The 24,760-nt window shown below is 36.3% G+C and overlaps 1 protein-coding gene across 1 annotated transcript; it reads left to right on the forward strand.

Annotated features, from left to right (window-relative positions):
• Positions 1 to 456: 456 nt before the first annotated feature.
• LOC140749762 (uncharacterized) lies at positions 457 to 24,584 on the forward strand. The gene is made up of 6 exons (XM_073082919.1): positions 457 to 853; positions 19,452 to 19,659; positions 20,338 to 20,479; positions 21,251 to 21,365; positions 21,841 to 22,106; positions 22,587 to 24,584. Exons 1-6 carry the CDS (start codon positions 494 to 496, stop codon positions 22,864 to 22,866), a joined length of 1,371 nt encoding a protein of 456 aa, XP_072939020.1. The 5' UTR covers positions 457 to 493; the 3' UTR covers positions 22,867 to 24,584.
• The last annotated feature ends 176 nt before the right edge of the window (positions 24,585 to 24,760 follow it).

Here is a 24,760-nt window from a genome sequence, read left to right on the forward strand (position 1 = left end):
ATGCGTATGATATTAATATTTGTTATTTACCTAAAAAACATGAAACGATTAAAAAACTAGAAAAATGTTCAAAATTCATGTCAGATAAAATAGACAGTATTAAAAAATCTTCCCCACAATAAACTATGATATCAAAAAAAGTTTCACTGTGTGTAACATTCCTAATAACTTTCGAGTTGGTACAAATATAAACAGATATTGTGAGAACAGAAAATAATATTATTTGCTAATCCATATTTTCTTTTACGATTTCAAAATAAGCATATTTACACTGTAACGTATTCAGAAATTTATTTTAATTAAGTCATTTTATTTTAATTAAGTACCTACCGTTTAAGAAAACACTTTACAGACAGAAAGCACACCATAAACAAGCGTCCATACACACAAGATTTATAATATTAGTATCGCACCCCGCGGGCGGCGCCGGCGCAACGTGCGCGGCCATGTGGCCCGCACTCGCCGCCAGTCGGTGTTCCGCCGCCGCCGCACAATGCTGCGTCTCTCGCTGCTGCTCATCTTCCTCACGCACCGCATCCGGACCGCTTACGTGACCGACCCGGCGTCCTTTGCCCACAGGCTGGACAGACTGTACGAGAAACTCGAGAGATTCACCGTCGCGCCCAAAGAAACTAAACTCGGCGAGTTGAACGCGAAGCTGGAACGCCTGAATTCGTTGACCCCGGACCGGCTGACCGACGAAGATGAGGAGCTCCTCTCCGCGTTCCAGATGATGGACCTCAGTGACGAACAGATGTCCAACGTCATACTAGGCTTGCAACGTATCAAGGATGAAGTGAAAAGTGAACGTTTAACCGACGTCGAGTATGGGGACGGCGACTGGAACGATGAGGTAAGTGAGCTTTTCGTAAAATGTTGAATTAAAAGTGAACCAAAAATAAACACAAATTGAATTCCGAAGGGTTAAAATCCGTACATCTGCATTGTGAAACTCTGAGAAATGTTTACATCACACATAAACGCACCGAACATAGCGTCCTTTTAATGACCGATCACAAAACTGATTATTTAATATTCAATGAAAAGTAATACATAAAACTTGTTCATATGCAATCAGATATTATTGTTAGGATTATATGTGACTTTTAAGCGTAATTAGGACATTATATTAATTATTGCATCATTCGAATTTTTATTTGATCTTTCAATGTCTTCTTTTTAAAGTTGCTTGTCTGATGACTGTAGACTCAATGTAGAATGTATTATAATTGATTAATATTTGCTTCGTTATGTCTCTTCTCAGTTATCTTTTCCCTTCTTTCGAATTATATTCTTTTACAGGGAAAATAACAGCATAATTAAAAACTGTAATTCAAAATCATTTGTTTACATAATAATTAATTATTGAGTATCCGTGCGAACTCCTTACTGTTATCGAGTAGTTTAATTACTTAACTTGATTAATGACATTCCACACAATACTTAAAAGCCGAAGATATCCACGTTTAATGATAATAATTAAGAACTTCTTGAACTTAAATTACAAAACTTAAACAAAAAAATATTTTCTTTAGTTTCTTCAAAACAAGAGTTACATCATACCATCTTCAAAATTTGCAGAAATCTAGATTCCGATTTTACAAGATAAACTATAAATAATACTTATCTATATTTATTTTTCTTTCTCTATATAATATTATATTTTAGTTGATTAGTTGTATTGGTAAAACTTCTGTACATTAAACAGAGCAAAAACCAATTCTAATTAGAATTAGACGTATTGCTGTTTCTAACTTCAACTCCGTCTATAAAATTAAAATAAATAAATAAATATCCAAACAAACAACAACAAACAAGCCCTTTCGTAAAGCCCTAAAAATAAAAAATAAAAACTGTTACTGACTGGCAAAGCAATTTTTCAAAAAGTCAACGAGTCCCTAAGCTCGTAAATCATGGCTTTTGATCATTCGGTTAAATTTAACTGCGCTACTGGTGTAGCGTTAATAAACCGGTGGTATCCAACTGTTGGCTAATCAAGACAGAATCGAACTCGAATACCTACTGTATTTCGCCTTTGGATATGAAAGTCGCTTTAATTAACCAAGTAGCTTAGGAATTGGCGAATCTATGATAGATAGAGAATGGTCCAAAATAACATAACAATGGCTGTTAATAAATAAAGCATCCTATGAAATAAAATATATGACTAACTATACTGAAGATGATTCTTTGGTATTTTTTAAATATAGAAACACACCACCACCCTTTAAAACAGAACGCAGCAGCATTTAACACTCCGGAGTTGAGCCACATACGACTCTACCACATTTATAATTGGTTTATGTTAAGAGAGTAAGAGAGAGTTTATGCTAAGAGTTGTAATGTTTTGTTTATGAAATAACGACATTCAGGTGATAACTGGCTACTGCAACCTAGGACTTAACTATTCGACGAATTCGACTAACGATTCCTCGATAAGCGTCTTATTGCTTGCCAGGAAAGTAGAAATATTCGTCGTCAACACATTATTGTCCCACTGCTGGGAACTGGTCTACTCTCAGAGGAGTGGCCTTTAAGCCATAGTCCACCTCGCTGGCCAAGACCGGATTTGTAGACTTTACAAACCGTGAAGTATTGTTTTTTTTTAAAGAGCTCTCATGGGTATAGGTTTTCTTGAAATAATTTTCTATTCAACGACACCTCATATGTTAACCCTGTGGCTGCAAGGTGTGCGAAACAATGAGAAAGTGTATACACTCGAGACACATTACCCTCAAGAGTGGGCTAAAAATTACCAAAATTTTAATTTAATTTCGTAGAACTTTAACAGACAAGATGCACACGACATGTTCAACACGTTAACATAGGCCGATGAAATCACGCTTCGAAATTACTGACACCTCCTTGTAAATAATTATTATAGCCCGTAAACATACGAACAAGGCAAATAAACTGGCTGTGCTCAGTTTTGACTGCACTTCGGTATTACAAATGTGTTAGCAACGTTTGATTGCATGCGATAAGCGATGAACTGTATTTACGCTCGAAAAGATGAGGTATTTGCGTTGATTCTTCTAAAATAATTTCCAAGAGGAGATTTAGTAATAAAAAGTAAAAGGTTATTTATAAATCAATTTGATTTATTTCAAATAAATAAATACCTTTAGATATTATTCGAATATTTTCCAATTTTAGAACTTGGAAAAACTGCAACGACGTCATGAAAGACTTTAGGGGAAAAGACAGAGCGCAAAGAAAAATACCCAAAATAAACAGCGGTCTTTTACAATGTCTGATTGACTTTTACAATGGCAATTTCTGAGACTTTCTAACGATTTCTACTTTTGTGAATAATCATGTACACAGATTTTCATTTGGTGTTTAAGTAATTTAAATAAATATACAAAATTACCATATAAAAATTAGTAATCTAAAATTTTACGTAGGTTCTTATAAGAAATTGCAATAACATGATCAAAACAACCAATTTCCAGAAATGAACATTAGCGGAAATAGCGGAAAAACTTTCCAATCCAAACTTTCTTGGACTTTTTTTCTGTCTCTTTTGTATGTTGCCTTGTACAACAAGTGCCTTGTAGTTACGTACGTGTGTCGAATGTGTACACCGCAAGGTGACATCAAAGGGACCGCTAACGGTGCCTTCATGGGAATTAGCCTAACTGTGACCGAACTTATCGGCATATAAATTAGATTTAACATTCATGCAATGGTTATAATTCTAGTTAATCGCTCTTTAGAATAACTGCCTAATTAATTTTCAACAACAAAGTTTATCATGAAGTAGGAAATTTATATGTAGTCCAATTGATGATAAGTGGTCACTGCCGCCCATGGATATATTTAACTAACTCTACTATATAGGTAGAGTCTATCTGAAGCCGACAATCCGTTGCAAATCCTGAGGACTAAAATTGTCGCAAGGTAGTTGAGATGGTTATACGTCGGTATCTACACCCTTCAATCATAACGCAAAAAAATGCTTCACGATCGAAATAGGACAGGCCATAATACATCCACGTTGGACCTATGATGGTTCTACCACCCTTTAAATATAAAATATATACAGGGTGTCCGGTAAGTACCACGACAAACTTGAGGAGAACATAGGTTAGGGTCTGACCTCTCAGAGAAAAAACAATACCTTAATAAAAGTGTCACTGTTTTTGCACTATCGCTTGTTTTATATATATTTTTGAAATTCAGCCCTTTTCATCTTCATTATTGATTCATTACGTTTTAGTTGGTTTCAGTCCCTGTATAAGTATTTACGAAAACTAAAAATAATATTCTCAAACAAGTATTTCTTGCAACTCTTATCATTAGTTTTAATAGCGCTTAAGATAATAATTACTTGTTTATTTCCTTTAACTTTATTTAATACTTACTTTTCAATAAATACGCAACATTTAAACATATATTTGATTTATATCTTTAACCTCCAATGTAGGAGGTAGATATCAGCGCATCACAAGCCTAATTTATCAAAATCTCGTGAGAAACAAGGCTATAAACTTAAAATCTTTTGAAAACGGTAGCTTCAAGATAAGCTATCTAGTGACACACTTAACCAGTAACCCATTGCGTTGCATCGAACCCGTGGGTTCTTCCAATTAATTACACTATAAAACTTGCTACATGTACGTTAATCGTAAAAGGTTTAAACCCACACAACTTATGTAGGTTAAGGCAAAACTACTTAGTAATAAAAGCAACTTTGAAAATATTTAATTGCTGATTAACAAATTATGTTGAGAACTGTTTATCTTTTTGCTTTGACTAAGGGCTTTTCTCTTATCACGCGTGCTTGTGTCCCCGTCCGCATGTGTGCCACATGCATCCTATCGTTCCGTAGATACTTTTCCTGCCAAGTGCCACACGCACGCATTGCGTAGAGATTGCAGCATTTTACATTACGCATGTGGGTGAGACACGCATGCGGTCGTAGACCTTCGTGACAGGAAAACGTCCTAAGACGTTTGGCGCTTTCAACAATAGTATTGGTATCATGGGTCCATAAACACACACAATGCCGAAACTCAGATAAGAAATTTAATGAACGAAATTTAAATTTAATTCTAAAAAATTTAAGTGTATGAGAATGAACTCTCAGACTTGAGGTCTGAGTGGGGGCGTGAGTCGCCAAATTTGAAACCACTTGGCTATCACTGTATTTTAGTATTCTAAGCATAGATTCGTAAATATACTTCGCCACCTTAAAATTGAATAAGCCACAAAAGACTGATTTATCAGTTTATTTTTCTTGACAAATAATAAACATTTTTAGAGAAAAATTACGAATAAATAACGAGTACTGCTTAATTTACATAGTAAATAACTAGTAAGTATTTCAAATATTTTAGGAACATTTTAGCACGGAGACGTGGCAAAACTTTTTTACGCAACTATTCCAATTCTTAAAACTGGTTACATTTTAGGAGTGAGTAATCTTTACTAATCTATGATTCTAAGCTACATTAATGATGGACACAGTGCAAGGTTTACCTAGTTACTTGAGTACCTTACAATTTATAGCGGTTCTTTATATTACTCATCAATGTTTTTAACGATGTCGGCCCACGGGGCTCCACATAATAAATAATAGTATTGTAGTTAAAACAAGCGTTAAGTAATAGCCTTGTAACAAGTAATAAAATACACAACAAAGAAGTAAACTCAATCATTTGCAAAATAAACAATTAACTGAGTCATTTGTGATTTATGGTTTTGTCGTCAAAAAGGGTTTCACTGTATTTGATATTAAACACGTTTCTTCTATATTAATAAATTGGTTCACCACGGCTGGTATAGATCTGCTGCTGATTTAAAAAGTTAAGCAACAAAGGTCGCAGTAGGAAATTGGATGGATGCCAGTGCTTCATCATTCATACTCTTTCACATACTTCAAAGAGTGCGTAAAGTCGTCGGCTCGTGTTATCATTAATAGCGTTTGTTAAGCTTTTTGGAATTCTTAAGAGATTAAAAACATCAGACGCGAGCTCCCTTTTTGTTGTTCACGAGAGAGAAACCTTCAAAAGGTGCTCGATGTCGTGGGAGCGACACAGGGTTTTGTGGGAGTAGGACTCTAACCGCACTTCAACCCCCCCGTGGCCGTCCTTGACGCTGCATAAGCGACTCCGGGATCTCCAAAGGAACAAAAGTCCAGAGTCCTTTTAGCATGTTGCCCCGTCGGGCTCCACCAGGTGAGAAGGACGCTCGCCACACCGTCTGGTATACACGACGGTATGCGACCACACATACCGCCGTTACTTCCCGGGGTCCGCCTCTGCTGAGTAGGATTTGGTTTTAAACGCCAATTTGTCTTCAGTAAACAAGCACCATACTATACTACAGTTCAAACTCCTATTTAAACTCGTAGTAAACATGTAAAGCAAATCCCGTAATCGGCATCATTAAGCGAACTTCACTGTCGGTGTGTTTGTGTGATAACCCCCGACTTGGTTATCACATCGTGCTTGCATTACTCACCAAACTTCTTATGACTGCATATTCAGCAATATTTTGTAATATATTTAAAAATCATATTGTTATTTCACTTCAGCTATTTGAAATTCATATTTTTATATTACGCTGTGAGTTGATTTCTCGCGTAAAAATAAGTATTTCCAAACTTAAAAATATTGCAGTAGGTTTAGTCGGCGTAAAATTGCTAGTCCGCTCTGAATATAAAAATAAATCACGTCGCCATAGCAGATTGTATGACAACTTCAGAGCAGTAGCACTACCATGAGTTGGCATAGAAACGCCACTATAGAAATTGTAAATAGAAAACTATTGTCATTTTGCTAGCGAATAACATAACTACTATCGTTACGGTATTTCTTGACAACGTCTGTCAAATTAATCACTCATGGGACCGAATTTGTATGGCAATAGATCATAATGACATTAGCTAGCGATTTGATTTCGATAGGTTTTTTACGTATCGAGTTACGCCACTACGGATTTTAGTTCTACGAGTAACCACCAGAGGCGCTGTACAATTTTTCATACATTTATTTTACGCAGTCGCTAGCGAGTAATACTTTTGTAAACTCATGGTAGTGCTACAGACTAGCAGTTTGGCGCGGACTATACCTTTTCTACTCTTACATGTATGTCCGACTATTTACTATTTTTATTATTTCCTTGACTTAAAAATACTTAGATTTTTATAAAGATATATAATTAAATAGGCTAGATCCCTTTTCTATTTTAAAATAAATTCAAAATGGCATCTACGGTAGGAGCATTTCGGAATTTATTTTAACATTATTTTATTTTTATTTCTTATAGTTGATTTAATAATCTTGTAGTATCAGATGACACAAACATCGAAAATAATGGATGACAAAACAAAGTAGCTACTCTTGTATTAAGAGAAATGGGTGTTAAAACAAAATAACTACTGTTGTAGAGTTAAAGGATAGGTACTTTAACTTCATTTAATAGTGCAAATAGTGAATTACGAAAGTCCGCACACGTAACAGGAAACCGTTATCAAGCGAGCATTGCTTAGAATTTCCTACAGATCTATCTATTCACATTTTATTATTCTTATTACTTATATATAACATGTACAAATGAAATAAGAGTGTCTGTATATAATAACGTCAATAACTACTGTTTATAATAAACCAAATAAGGCTATACAATTCGGCTTAATGCTCTTTATTTTCCTCGTTAAAAATTACAACATGAAACATAAAACGTATTCGTTGAAAACATTTTCATTACTTCTTTTTATTTACTTTTATTTCGCACTTGATCCGTCGCTACGGCCTTCACCTTTCTCACTCTAAAATACCCGTGCCCAGCAGTGAGACAGTAATGAACAGACATAAAGAGCGAAGTCACAGACAAAACTAGTACATCGTGTTGCGTTATTAATGCAACAATTTCTTATCGAGCCCCAATGACTCGTGTTATAATTATATACGTTTCTCGCGGATTCGTGGAACTGTGACATAATGGCGGAGAATAGCTGCTGGATTTATAAACAGCGTAGACGAAATGGCAGCGTAGCATTCCGGCGAGATTGAATAAGCTCCGCGAACCACTAAATCAATTTAGGAAAGTTAGGCTGGCCACATATTCGCTACTGTCGCTTGAGCGTTTGCTAAGTTCTTGTTACTTAATTATTAAGTTACTATGTTACTAAGTTGTTAAGTTGCTTAAGTTACTCAACTAATGCTTGTTAATTATAATTCTTCTGACAATGTTTTGTCTGTGTAAGACAAAACATCGACCTTTGATAATTGGTAACTCCTAGATCTTGGCTATAGTGAACGCGCTTATGAAGCTTAATAAACGCAGTAGAGCGCTTAAATTAAAAAAAAGAGGTCTATTGTTTATCTTAAAAATCTAAACGAGATCTCTTCAACACCTTCTAAAAAGTATTTTTTTAATTACAGATATCATATTAAGACAATTTCCATTAATCTGTGGTTTATGACATTCGCATAAAATGTATTAAAACATTACATGTAGACATTACATGTTTACAACATCAATTAAATACACACTATAAAACGCACATAATTACACATTGCACATAAAATTATCAACGTCTATTACATTATTATTACGTTATTGCGTCTTTTAATAGTTTTATTATTCGCCGTAAAACAGTTAATCTTATGCACCGCGGAGGCTGAAGTGTTCCTCCCGCTCATCAGACTCGTATTTTTAAACGACAGAGCTATAAAATGTCTAGACATTCATATATTAAGATTTTATACCACTGCTAAAGATGCGATGTCTACGAATAAACTATTATTATTTTGAATTTTAGTTGTTTATTTAACCGATTGTACTTATTTGTCTATTGTGTTCAAAAATTAATTGAAATATTTATGCCACTTTAAATATTACACGCTTTATAAAATAAACTCTACTATTGAGCGTTTAAGGCTATAGATATTTTTTTATAAATAAATACAACAAAATTAACTTTTTAAAATAAGCTTACAGAAACTTACAAAATATATAAGTATCTTCCGTATCCATAAGAGCGTTGTTCTTGTCACGCGAATTTATGTCCACACGTGTCTTATCACGCGTGAATTAATGCGCGTGAATATATCTTACTTAATAGAAAAAGAAATAGACGCGACGAATAGATAACCTCTATCTTTTGGTTAAAAATATCTATGAAAGAACTCACTCGCGCAATAGGAAAAAGCTCCATAAAGCTTCGCTATCAGTGAAACACAGGGCTGCAACACAAGATGTTCTTCGAAGCGGGATATAAATCTTGCGACGAGCGAGCCTTATAAAATGGTATTCAGTGCCTACAATCCCTAGGTTATACCTAACTTGTATAGCTTATTTACCGACAACTGTACGAACAGCTAAATAGCAATGTGATAGAGAGTTTATCTTCTTTTAAGTTTCGCTTACGTTCTATTGTCAGGTGCCGGTCTCTACTTAAAACTTTTTTTTATAATATAGGAATAGTAGACGAGTATGCAGTCCCTCTGATGGTTAATGGCTACTGCCGCCCATGAACATCTGCAATCCCCACCAGATAAGATTATATTCCTACCTGAGATCGGCCACAAACGCGACGCTGCTCCTGACTATGCTGGAACGCCACGGAAAAGTATTGCTCACTTACCACACCATTCAAACCAGAACACAGCAGCGCTTAACACTGCTGTTATTAGCCAAAAATACGTGTGATGGTGGTGCCGCCGGAGTCGAACCACAGAAGGTTCCATCACTTACAAACCTGCATTGAAATCCCTTGGAAGTTTGAACCATAGGTAATGGTGGATGAGTTCACGCAACATACAGTTATAGGGACCTACGTGTGAGGTCGGGGATTCCCCGTTCCAAACGAAGTTCCATATTTACTCATAGCAAAATTGTGATAAGAAGACAATATAACTTCTCAAATCTCAATACTCACACGCTCACATACACACTCCTATATAATAAGAAAGGGCAAAGAGAGTCGCATGGAGGCTTTAACAGGCATTATTTTCGTTTCATTTAATTTTCGACGATTTCAATCATTCATTTTCTAAGCTCCAAGCTATAGGTAATACTTTTAACAAACTCATTCCAAAACCTAAAAGAAAACTATAACTTGAAACAAGAACACTCTTTAATCGACCAAGTTTACGAGCATTTTATTACGACCACGTCTCAAAAGTATTCGCCGTGAACTAAGATATAGTTCACATACCGAATGACTTATTGTATGCGAATTGAATGATACGAAATGATCAGCCGATAAACAATCATAAATAATTAATGGCGTCGAGAGCTCACGTGCATTTTACAACGAAAAAGTAGTTATCATTGCGCAAAACAAGTTCTTTCGATCATTTCATATGGGGAGTGCTTCCATACGTTCGTATTGGTTCGTGTTGAGTTATAGCGCTTTATAAATTAAAACAGAACGCTCCGCTGAATAGATCATTATAGATATTAAATGTGGAACGCTCCCGACATGGTTCAGTAATAGTCATATCTTGGAAAATAGTTACGACACATTGTCCTGTGAACATGATTAATTTTTAAGTCATAAAATTTACTTCAACGAGTATCTACTTGGTTAAGTGTAGTAATAGAAAAAAATACTAACTACTACCTACTACTACTACTACTACTACTACTACTAGTCCCTTCCAGTCTTCTTATTCCGGATCTAGCCTTGGATACGTCACCAAAAGCCGTAAAGCCGCTAGGACCAACAATAACCAGGTACACATTTCGAAAAAAGAACAAACAAGGAGATTACCTTCTATAAATACAGTAAAACAACATTTACTATACATTATGGAAAAAAATGATATCCAAAGAGGCGCAAATTACTTAAAAACAAATTATAGGAAATAATTCTAAAACCTAAAAAAAAACACGCCTTATCAAATCCTCATTATATTGGAATTCAATCCCATTATATTGGGCTCGTCAACTTTAATAAATAATGGATATAATGAGATCGTTTAATTAAAACGTTCGGGAGCACAAATAAAGCGTATAAATATATAGTTCTTCATCAATATTCAATATTCCTTGATGTGCGAACAAGTGTGTAAAGTCCCAACAAAATGCATAAGGTCTACCGCGTTGTTTCGGTTCAACGACTTCAAATTATTTCCTTTTCACTTTTTTACCCACTAGCATTATCTCAATGCAATCTGCCGGATTGCAGCATCCAATCAGAGAGGATAGAATAATTGAATATAATCAACTCTTACAAATGATTTATCTTTTCATTTTTATGTACCTACGACATACGTGAATTCGAAACCCTTTAAGAACTTACAAACCTCACAAAAGACCTTTCATTTAATATAGGAACAGCATAGTTTAATTTTTATTTATAGATACCGAATTTACCCCTTGAGGTAGAGACCTCTGGACCTCCTGGACATAGAGATGTCCAGTCCAGTAGATAAGGTAGACGAACAGACATACAGACACACGAGTGATTTTATAACTCATACAATATACGTTTTATTTCATTTCACGCATGAAACCCTAAAAATATAGATATTACTCTCAATATAATTATATACAAAATCTCTAACAAGTATCTTCAGACTAAAGCACAAAATATTTGTCGTTAAAAATATTAAAACACCATAAAGCTGCTTCTACACTTCCCGCGTACTATCCGTCAACCGGACCGTCTGTAAGCATACTAACTTTACCACAACGATAAATAACTGGAATCAAGTAAATTCATAATGGTAGCATTGGTCTCCCGACCACTTATAGGTCGTTATGTGAAACAGCCCTATTATTTTAAATGCTAGATAAACGACATACTTGTGGCTGTATGCTGTTTAAATATTTATTTACAGTTTACTCAATATATTACGGTAGAGACTTCATCAACAAATATTTTATAATATAGGAGAAGCACTCTTAAAAAGTGATATGACCATAGATGCGTTGTCGTTTTGTTACCCCTGAGGACTAAGTTGGAACGCTTCGGATACCTAAGTCTCCGTTACACCCTCCCTCCTTCTCCTTCTTCAAACCAGCAGCTGTTAACACTACTTTCATTAGCCAAAATTAGGTGTCATGCTAGGAACCACAACGAGGTCTGGCACCTACAAATCTTAGGTTTTAGTCTTTTTATCATTACAAACAACTCATAATAAAAAAAAAAAACAATGTGAGCCGTCACGGGACGCCTGGCAGATGTGAAACATCGACATTATTTTGTAAAAGTAATATGCAGAAAAGAACATATTGTGATAGGAACTAAATATGTCATAATGACAAAATACGATTTTTGCGCATGGCGACGCGTCGCCACGCCGTACACACTACTGCATATAGACTGTTATATACCATCGTATAGCGTGGCGACGCCACGGCATGCGTCGCCACGCCAGAAATCGGTTTTACGTGCGGCTATAGATGTTTCACATCAAAAACACATTTACGAAGTAACAACGATATAAATACGTTTGAAAATTCTTTAAAATGTTATTTAACTTAATTAAGCTTACCAACTCATACTAAACTGACATGATAGTCAATCCATTCCCCGAGTTCAACATACATAGATTTAGAATGACACAAACATCTCCTTTGATTCTCAAAACTCATTAGAATATCGCCTAGTAAATGAAGAAAATAAGGAAAACTGAACGTAGATAACAATTCGTATCATTACTTATTGCTTCTACGTAATTTTGATTACGAAACATGACTAGAGAGATCATTAGGAGTACCTATTACAACAGAAAATTAATTAGAGAAACGTATAGTGCATATTCAGAACATGTTACATATTATGTTTAATTAATATATTGTCGTGTACTCTTTATACTACGTTCTACGTGCTACGTTCACACGGCATTTTACTGTGGTCTGAGATACAAATTAAGGACGTTTACAGGACCATTTAATGAAAAAAAACCTATTTTTTTAAAATATCGCAAGGTGATCGGCTAAAACATCCTTACCAGACTATACTTAAAAAAAGAAAAAAATGGACAGTGAGAATTTACGAGTATGAAAATTAATGTATTTCCTTAAAAAAATATCGTTTTCCTTTATTTTGACAAATTTAATTCCTTCGCCGAGTTTGATCTTAATAAGAGACACTTATCAGAAAATAACTTAATAATACGGGATGATATTTTTAAAGTGGAAGTGAAACTAGCTTGACCTATAACAAACAAGCAACATTAATTACAAATCATTACGAAATCAAATGAAAAGAAAAATCGGTCAGTTCGCACCTACATTTCCAATACAGAGCCCCTTTGTGTTGGTTATAATGCAGTAAACATATTCAGGAAGCAGTCAGTCAGAGATTAATTAATTTGTAAACGAGCTTTCTCAGCGTGGGAGGTGGCAGACAGACCGACTGACCGACTGACAAATAAACGGACCTAAATAATAATATAAGACATTTTATGTTTAGACTTGTTTTTTTTTAACCGGCATACTTACTTTTTTTAGAATATAGAGGCAGCCAAAGAGCATGGTACCTAATGGTACCCTATGGATATCGACCCTAATAATCGTATCAATCATGGTAATTCATTCCAGATAAAATTAGAAAACTACCTGAATTCGTCCACGTATGTGTTACTACCATAGGACTAAATTGGAATTGTCCCTGTAGTTCCAGTTCCGGGACTAGAATAGGGCTACGGTATCCCCTGCCTATCGTAAGAGGCGACTAAAAGGAGGCTTTCGGGGCTGCAGGCGGCAAGAGTGGGAGCTCTAACCGTCCAGTAAACGACCCCGGAAGGACGGTGTTACGTGTGGTATACCGTCGTAAACACTACATGGTGTGGGTGGGAGGAGCGAAAGGAAATTTGGTAGAGCCCGATCGGGGCATCGCGCTTAGAGGGCGCTCATATTAGACACGCTGTTTACATCGTTATCCAACGAAATCTATTGAGCGCCGACTTCAGAAATATGTACTAAACCAACATTTATTTGAATTATTTTTTACTTTGTAGTGACATAGAAGTCAGTTGTATATTTTGTTAAAATTTTTTTCCTTACTGTACCCATCAGAACAGAACACAGCAACGCTCTCATAAAAAAAAACATAGCTCGTATAAAACAGAAATATGTGAGAAGAAGGTGCCACAAAAGACTTCAGGTAGACCTTAAATTAGAACAACACCTAAGTAAATCACCAAATTGGACAACTGTAGTTATTTCTAGAACCAACTAATTAAACATAATTATGTCGCAGAAGATAGATTTGGCAATAACAAACCACGAACAAACATACCATGCATTCATGCATAATGTATAACTGAAACGACTTTGCGACACAAGTAAACATGGTTGCGAGTTGCGACGGTGCGCTAATGTTTTGGGGTCAGGAAAGTGGCGTGGTAGCGGTGGCGGTGGCGGTGGTCAGAGGTTATCGCTACTTGCACAATGCTCATTGTGAAAGGTCATGAGTGATTGAAAAAGGAACTAATGAAAAGGGTCCCAGAATAAGACAGCGCAAGAATGAGATTTACTTACTGGGTTGACGTGGAAGTAGCTTTGCCATCGTCAAATACCTACAAAGACAATAATTTTATACAGGACAATAATTTTATACTTCCTGGTCATTAATTTGAAAACTCGGATGAATATTTGTACTTATCAAAAGATTAAAAATAAATTTTCCTCGGAAAATAGGTATTTTTTAATTTAAATTTATTTTACGTTTTCTTTAATTTATTGATTTGGAATGCAGTACCATTATAGCTTTTTCCAGCAGTAAAAAAAAGTTCCAGTATTAAATCTTCAAAAAATATATTATGGTTATCTGTGCCCTTACCAGGAGTTTTTACGTTTTGACAAATATGACTGTTTTAGTATTTGTTTACGTATTTGCCCATACAAATTCCAATCAGCGCCCCTAGCGGATTGTATCAGAACTATAGTGTCAGTAACGTAAAATTAAATGTCTAAATTGATAAAATGGCGCTTATGTTTTGTCTCTCTTTTTTGCGAACATGTAAGGCAGACAAAAAGACTTGAGCACTTACTTATTGTTATGTTTACTCAGTGTACTGAAGCAAACGAAACAGAATAATGGATTGAGTAAATGTAACGTAAAATTGTGGAATGTTTTGAAAACTCATGGTAAGGGTACTGATAGTTTCGTGTATTAGGACGGAATTCCTAAAGTAATACTAAGTAAGTCTTACTCGTAATATGATCAAACATTTGATCAAAAAAAAATTTAACAAAAATTACAACCGACTTCTATGTCACTACAAAGTAAAAAATAATTTAAATAAATGTTGGTTTAGTACATATTTCTGAAGTAGGCGCTCAGTATTTTTCGTTGGATAACGATGTAAACAGTGTGTCTAATATGAGTGCCGACTTCAGAAATATGTACTAAACCAACATTTATTTAAATTATTTTTTACTTTGTAGTGACATAGAAGTCGGTTGTAAATTTTGTTAAAAAAATTTTTCACCCTTTTTGGTGATGACATACTAACATATATATTAATACAATATAAAATTGTATAAACGTGATCATGAATGAAGGTAAGGTCTGAGTTTACATTGATTGGAACCACCCGCTCGCAGGGCGCTACCGCGCCCTGCTCGTTTAGTTTTATATTGTCTTATATGTTCCAACCTAACCTAACAAAATAGTCAATGATGAACTGGCTTTGCAATTCCATTAGAACCTACACCAAATATCTTCAAACACAACTCAATTATTCCCATCGGTTGAGGAGTTAAATATTTTGTCTCCGAGCCACATTATCTGACACTTAAATAGTCAATGATGAACTGGATTTGCAATTTTATTAGAAGCTACACCAAATATCTTCAAACACAACTCAATTATTCCTATCGGTTGAGGAGTTACATAATTTGTCTCCAAGCCATATTATCGGACCCTTAAATAGTCAATGATGAACTGGCTTTTTAATTTCATTAGAACCTACACCAAATATCTTCAAACATAACTCAATTATTCCCATCGGTTGAGGATTTTGACTCCGAGCCACATTATCAGACCCTTAAATAGTCAATGATAAACTGGTTTTGCAATTTCAAGTGAACTTACACCAAATATGTTCAAACAAAACTCAATTATACCCATCGGTTGAGGAGTTACATATTTTGTCTCCAGAACCCACTCTGATCCTCGTCATATTTAAATGGGACGAACTTGTAGCAATTGTACACACACGAAATTAAAGGCATTAAAATAGGTTCATAAACGGCGAAGTTATGACTGTTATATTTACATGGGTGTAGGAGTTCCCCTCATTTTCTCCAGAACCCATCGATGGATCCTAACCATATTTAAATGGGACCAACTTTCAGCTCGTCTCTATACAATAAAAAAAGATTTATTAAAATCGGTTCACTAACGGCGGAGTAATTCGTGTACATACATAAAAAAAAGATACCGGCCGAATTGATAACCACCTCCTTTTTGAAGTCGGTTAATTAATATAGCATCAAAGAGTCCGGCGTGAACTCTTCACAGATTATCAATTTCGCACAGGAACCCTATATGGCATTCAATGTATTTACTTATGAAACGCACTTCACTGGATTAGTGAAGTGCTTTTAAAATCAATCTGGCAATTACCAAACTTACAACCAACAAAAATAAAACTGCACACAGTTTCTTACTTATAATGACACTTATAACATACAGGTATAATAATAGGTATTGCAAACGAAGAAAAACTATTTTTCCTAATGACCAACTGGCACTTAAATTGTATTTACAATAACACCCATATTATAGTAATAATACTATGTATATTATAGTAATAAAGCGTAATTAAAGGTATTAATATTTAACTATGCAAGTCATAAAACCAACGGCGTAGATTATACCTAGGTCATCTAGGAATTCAGACGCCATAACAATTGTTTCGGCCTTGGCCAGTATATATTGAATGTTGGCGAAAATTGTTCGAGCTATAATAACATAGTTGAAACAACTTACGGGTCATTCAATACAGAATATTTCTACAATATTTTTTCATTAACTATACGTATAAGAAGAAGGGATAGCCTATTGGTACAGAATCCAATCGGTATTCGAGGATTGAACATAAACAAACTATTCTATATTCTATACTCACAGCACCACGCTGGGAGTGCCATGGACACACACAAAGAGGAATACACATCCACTCGGACCCAGAACCCATATGCAAATTCATCATTCAGATCTCTGTCTGGCCGGGGATTGAACTCTGAACCCTTTGCAAGTCAGACCGGTATAGTGACCGCAGCTCGTCAATCGGGATTGCCGCGTGCAGCTCGATTTTTCGAAACTCTTATCGTATTAGAAACTGTTACTAATTTTAAGGACGAAGGATTCTCTGATTCTGAGAGAAGACCCGTGCCCGACAGTGAAACAGTAATGCACTGACGACTATAGGTACTAGCCATATGTTAGGCTTAACTCAAGTGATAGTTTAAGTCAATAATATCTTGCAAAACTTTCGTTTCCAGCGCGAAACGATCGCTTAGCACAATTAGATAGTAGTGGTATAAGAGATGATCCTTTCCCGACAATATGTGTCTTACAAAGAGTAAAATATTGCCAAGAGGCACCTTCTTTGGCAAGAGGCAATACGGAGCCACGACAAAACTCTCTGAACTTATCAATTCCAAACTCCTGTGCGATTTGCGTACGTGGAATATAAAATGAAGAATTTTCCAAAAGCAATCCTTAATTTAACAAAAATGGTATCAATAGACCTATCAGCAAATACCAATGCATCGATGGTTCCTCAAGCGTTGTTAATTACAAGACGACAGTAAGGACCCTAGGGATTCAAAAACTTCTCCATATGTCCTCCATAACATACATTTAAAACAGAACTTTCGAAAATATCACCTAAATGAATCACATGAATACCTAATCAGGATCTTATAGCTTTTATAACCACACCATCGGTCTGGAAGGTTGCAGGCAGTTAATTCTATTTCGGGCGCATTCCGTTTCATGATTCGTACAAGGGATTGTTCTTGCTTTTACAAGTTTTGTTGCCACTTGAGATATTTCGATGCGTAATGCTAGATCGTTGGCTATTTCAGGACTGTAGTATGTAAAAAGACGATGTTGTTCTTATGGTTTGATGTAACTGCTTAGTATTGTATTGGCTAATGTGTATTTAGCAAAGGGAGATCTTAAGAGAAATTTATTGCTTTATTGATTTATGAAAAATTTGTACTGGTTTCAACGCTCGCTATTCCTGTCCCTCTGCTTAGCGCGTATCATTTATCAAAGTTAGAAAGGTTAGCCCTCAATCATCGCGCAGGCCAAATGCATATTGGGGGACTTCATACATCTTTGAGAAATTCAGACGTGTAGGTTTTTTACTATGTTTTCCTCCACCGTTAAATCTAATACGCAAAAGGGTCAAAACTTTGCAAAATTAAAAGTAGGGATTCAAACCTCAGACATCTCGATAGGCAGATTTTCAAACTACTAGGCTATCGCTGCTTGTCCCTGTAGTCCCGGGACTAGAATAGGGCTACGGTATCCCCTGCCTGTCGTAAAAGGCGACTAAATGGGGGCTTCTGGGATTGCGGGCCGCAAGATGGGGGCTCGAACCGTCCAACAAGCAACCCCTCGAAGGACGGCAGTGTGCGTGGCCGCATACCGTCGTAGACACCAGGTGTGCGGGAGGAGCGTAAACTGCTCCCCCAAGGGCAGAGCCCGATAGGGGCATCGCGCTCGGAGGACTCCGGTTGTGTTCCATCGGAGATCCCGGAGTTCTCCAACAAGCGCTGAGGGCGGCCACCGGGGGGGGTTTTAGTGCGGTAAAAGTCCCACATAACCCGGCGTCGCTCCCACGTCGTCGGGTACCTTTTGAAGGTTTCCCCCTCGTAAACAAAAAAAAAAGGCTATCGCTGCTTGCTTGTTTTAAGGGTATATAAATTTACGCAGAATTTCTCATAAAAAATATTTGCCTACATTAATTATCACCTGTACAGTGGCCATTATTCAATTGTATGTCTCTTGAAGGAATCATTGCTATTGAATCTATTGCTGCATACTGTATGTGGGTTAGGGAACTTGAAAAGCTTAGTTTGAACAAAAGCGGAGAGAGCCATACAACTTTCCTTTGCCATATAAGGACTTGCAACCGTCGGTGACTTATCAAAGGTATTGGAGAATTAAGGACTTCAAGAAGGTATACCACAATAGTTGGTTCAATGTAAATAACCGTTGATAACTTTAACTAATTATGAAGGAATATTTCTTACATGTATCACAATAAAAGAAACAGTGAGTGGAAGAAAAACAAATCATAAATCTTTTAATCAAAATGTTCTTTTGAAATATTCAAAGAATATTGAGAGCTACGCCGATCAGCAGTCACCACATTAAAGCACGTCACCACTGCTTCGTTACACAATAGACCAAAAACCTGTTAAAAAAATCATTAAGTTAAACAAGTTACCAAAATTTAATAAAAAAACTTGTCTTCAACCTTAAGAAACTACAGAAAGTTATTCTTCTATTCCAGGACGATTCTGATCCTGAAGAGGACTACGCCAACGACGTAGGCGAGGAGTGGGACCCCATCGATGATGACATCAGTTCCACCAGCAAGCCGGTGTTGGTGACCCCATCAGCCATCACCAAGCTCGACAGGGTTAAGATCATGGAAGCGATGCAGGCTACCATCGACGCGCTGGCTGCTACTAATGAAAGGCCAAGGATTTTGGAGGATCGTAAGTCTATATATTTTTTAATATCTAGCAGTTTTCCATGGAGTCATTTTTGAGTGATGCGCGTACAAAAATTTAAACACATAGACGGACAGACAAATTTAAAAAAATATTTTTTTGGCTTCCATTGCTCCCCAAAGACCCTCCATATAGTTTTTTTAATATACATGCCATGTACAGACATCGGCTATTAGAATTTTATTATAAGTATAGATGAAACAGTAGCTTAAGGTGGTTTAATTTCAGAGGTCTTTCTACTTAGGTAGTTGTTTATATAATAATTATGTTAGGTACATACTTATGGGTACTTTAGGAACGAGCAGGAGCTTAGAAAACATATTGTCTAGGATACATGTCACGCCATCTATTGTCGAGTAGTAAAATGTTGACATGCTTCATGTCCATTCGAAAGCTGAATAGGTAAATGCAAACATAAAAAAATGCTATCAGAAATTAACTCTCAAGTAGATAAAATGATAACTGACTTGAAGTTTAATTTGGAGCTCCACATCTTAGTTTATTATCTTTACTGTTCAAGACAAAATTGGACTCACAGCAGGTCTTTAAAACTTCCCAAATACTCTTAATTTCTCAAACACTACCATTAAAACAACTCCGAATAATCTCATTACAATTACAGCATGCTTATATTTAATTGTGTAAATGTATATATAATTCCAGCCCCATCAACGAAGGAAGGTCGCGTGGCGCTGCGCAACGCGGCGGTGGCCAACATGCGCACCGTGAGACACGCGGCCAAGTGCCTCACGCCACAGCCGCGGTGGCTGACTGTACGCAAGCTGGCGCCCGCTGCCGGCACTGTGTAAGTCTTCTACGGGCTATAATACCTTACACTTACTTACTTATTGTTTTGTCAGCATTGTGGGTCCCGCGCGCGGTCGTCATATTTAAGGTATTTATTACAGCATGCATTTAACTGTCTACCGCGACGCGTGTATTATATCTATCTATATTGTATTAGCATAATCTCATTGAATGTAAAACAATAAATCATATAGTAAAGTAATTAGCTTTTCCAAGTCTTACTTATTACAATTATATTATATTAAGTTATTTTAAGACGTCTAAGAAAAATGATGTGTTTTTTTAGTTTGTTATCCTTTTTGTTATGTAATAGTTTCACATGCTCACTTCTTCATGTATATAGCTATAGATGCACTTAATTTTTTTTTCTTTTAAATAAGTACGAAAAAGAAGCATAACTTCAAACGTGTGTTAATTATTATGCATTCGAGTTTTTTCTTTGAGTTTTCTTGATATACTGTTATTGCTAATTCGAACTAATGAGCAAGACTTGCTGGAGCCAGAGAGACTTCAAAGACGAATGCGTGGGTCTCTCGAAGATTCCATCAGACCGGCTACAAACTAGGGTAGCGAGAGTATAAGCCTCTAGAAAACTCTTCGGCAAGTAAAACCTGAATGAATACCGCATGGTCGGTAACATGGGTAAAACAAGCTATACATGTTACACTAGTCATTTGCTCTCTATAACAAGCTAATAGTCGAATTTTGTCCGTAAGTGTAAATTGTATTTATTCAAGAGTATCCGTGTTAAAATAAACATTGTGTTCAGTTACGCGCCTCCATGCGTGCAACTGCACCGCTGCGCGCCCGACTCCGGCTGCTGCTACAGCGAGACTGACGTGTGCGCGCCCGTCGACGGCAGATACGTCGCTATACCCTTCTTTGTAAGTTTACTATTCCATTTTCATTACAGTTTACAGTTTTAGTACAGTTTATTTTGTTAAGGGACTTTTCTTCAAACCGAACAAAAAATTAATCCTCTTCTTAAGGCGTCTTTGGAATGAAAGCAACAGGCTAAAAAAATCTCGGCCTACTCCATAGCAAAGAATTTCGATGACGACTAGCTTTCTAAGTTACAAACATCTGCAAAAGTTACCTTATTTCGTAAATCACGATAAAAAAAAAATATTTATTCAGTAACACGAATAGTAGGTATAAGGTAAAAATAAATAACAATTGTATTAGAGCCAAAGAAAATTATAATTCTGACCAAGGTTTTTTCGTCATTCAAGAAATCTCGCCTTTTTCCTACCACGCGGGTTCGTATCACTCGTATTCTACCATTTCATCCTAGTTTTCTTGACATTTATCATAATTAATCGCAATCCTATCAATTACTAAAATACTTTTCAACCCCAGCTCAGCAACGTGAACATGAACCTGACGGTCGCGCGCATGGTGTTCTACAACCACACGCGGTGCGCGTGCGTGTCGCGCGAGTCACTAGCGGCGGCGCGTGCGCGGGATCAGAGCGGTGCGGCACGGGATCTGCGGGACTCGCGGGACTCCCGGGACTCGCGGGACCAGCGCGACCAGATCGACCAGCGGGACGCGTGGCGCGCGCCTACAGCTGAGCCGGTGCTCGAGAAGGACGAAGCGCAAACTGCGCCGCCGCAGATGCGGAGGTAATGATTTGCTTTTCGATTTAAAACATAAACTAACGTTTTACTATGTAACGGGTCCTTACGATATGCGGTTTTTTTAATTTCTTTATGGTCGATATTTCAATTACTCGATAGTTTTAGTCTAAAATAATGTAAACTGTCATATTGATTAACTGTATTGACGTTTTAAGTTAAACAACTCAGAATTTTATCTAATTCAACCTTCGATCAATAATAGGAACTCAACATAAAAGACCATTTGTAACTGTAGATGTCAAAGGCATCACGGCAGACAAGAGCCCAAATATATTGTCTGCCATAACGCCCATAACCTATTGCTGACACGTTCAATGACTGTTGATATAAACGGAGTGTAATGAATTCCTTTTTAAGACTCTTTTATATAAAGAACCAAAATGGAGCCCCTTTAAAAAATATCATACTATTTTAAAACCTACACGAAATAAATTTCGACTAAGTTACTAAACCTAAACCTCCCAGATGCACGTGCCCGAGGTTATTCCGGAACCGCGTGTCGGACGGCGTGTGCTCGTGCGTGTGCGAGTGGGCGGACGAGGACCGGCGGCGGGACTGCCTGTCCTTCGCACGTGGGAAAGAACACTTCGGGCTGCGGGACCGCGTGTGCATCGACGAGGGCAGCTGCACGCACCCCGCGTGCGAGCACGGCGCCTACGACCGGAAAGCCGGCAAGTGCCCCTCCAGGCGATACAAGCGCAGGTACGCCAGGCGCTTCCATCCCGAGAAAACTGTCGTCGTCTGACCGTTCCACCGTCATACTTTGAGATTTTGAAAAATACATCGAGTTTGTTTTAATAGCGCCTTGATTAGATGTTATGTCTAATACCAATTTTATGCCGAAAGAAATTCATGTCAAAATATGAGACCGCTATATAAAGCAAACTGTAGCGTCACAAACACTAACACAACACAACACTATTTTGGTCGCGAACGCATCCACACATCCGCCCGAATCGACGGTCGAGCACAGACTGCCTCACAGTCCGCTCTCACCTTGTGACGCTTACGCTCGACACAAACTACCCACATTTATAAATACGTTAAGAGTTATTTCGTTTGGCATTTCTCATAACAATAGAACATTTATTAATATAATTGAAATCAATAATCAATAAATTCAATTTATAAAGTAATTTTATTTACCAATAATTACACTTTTGCAGTGTATTGCATAATTTTATTATTTATATTAGACCCGACCCGATGTCCATACTTGGTAGGACAAATACCGATGTTCAAGTTTAGGGTTCGTAAAAATGAGACAAAGGCGTTTATTGGCGAAAGACTCTCGAACAGTATGTGGATTAGCCTAAATTCGAATAGCACATTCGCCAAATTTGTACGCAGTCTTAAACAAACTTATTGCGAATGTAACAATATATTAGGTAACAAGTCGCGTTTTTTTAAATCTCTTCTAAGATTTCCCTCATTAATGTACTATGGTGCAAACTTAAGGCGCTTTATAATTGACTTCTCGTGTTAATCTGCTACCGCACGACATCCGGATGGATATCATATTGCACATGGACGGTAATGTATTTCTTACTTCTCGCTAAAATCCTCTATACAATTAGAAAACCCCGGCCATGACTTCAGAGACTCATAACCCTTTAATATGCGCGGAAAAACTTACACCCCGTAGAGAACAATCGAGTATCGTGACGAGTACCGTACCTATACAATGACATCTAAATGGGTTATTTATATCTATTCGTGTCTATCGTGTTCACTCGGAGTATCTAAACTTTACATCATAAACAAAATCATCCGTATACAGTAGACAATCGTCCTGCTGTCGAGCGGTAGCAGACTCAAAGTCTCATTTGTAAGCGCCCTAATTTTTTGTGCTAAAAAAGGTATTATTGTTATAGGGCCTGTATTATACTTCTAGGTATTGTAATTTGTTCATGTTCATGAGTTTTAAGTTCGATGTTAGTAACTGTAGATACATTATTAATAGTGCCATATTAGAAAAGTGTAGATTTAACGTACCTATCAAACCTTTTAATACACATTAAGTGTTCCCGTCATTTTTGTGCTTTGATTTTGATTTCTTCCAACAAATCTTGAAATTGAAATATATAAAACTGAAAAGTATTTCTATCTACAAAACTATTTGACCATATTCCACAAAAAATGTAGGATATTTATGACAATATGAAAATTATTTTCTGACAACACCTATATTATGAAATTATTTTTGATTTTCAACTGAAAATATCGTACTTTCAGTCAAGATTTCCAAAAACATATGAATAAATTCGACTTGTGTTACAGAAATTTTATTCTAAGTACTAAAGAACTGAAATATCAACATATTTAACTATTTTAGGTATCTGAAGTTTATAAGAATTAAAATATATTGTTGATTGTAATAAAGTGCATAATAATAAAATGTTTAATTGTATTTGTTATATAAGTTTAATCTTAAGTTGTAAATAAAGATCATTGTCTAATTTACTGTTTTATTTCATTTTAAACCTTAATATTTTGTCATTGGTAAATTACTCTGAAATAAATGGTGTAAATGGTAAATAAATAATTTCCTATTTGTCTGATTCCTAATAAACATTAGATCAGAGCAAAATAATAAATACAGTAATTTTATTTATATTTTTATTAAATGCTTAAAAAGA

The sequence above is a fragment of the Epargyreus clarus genome, unplaced genomic scaffold, assembly GCF_041222505.1.
Source record: "Epargyreus clarus isolate Ecla_fem2 unplaced genomic scaffold, WU_Ecla_fem_2.2 ptg000018l, whole genome shotgun sequence".
NCBI classification, from domain to species: domain Eukaryota; kingdom Metazoa; phylum Arthropoda; class Insecta; order Lepidoptera; family Hesperiidae; genus Epargyreus; species Epargyreus clarus.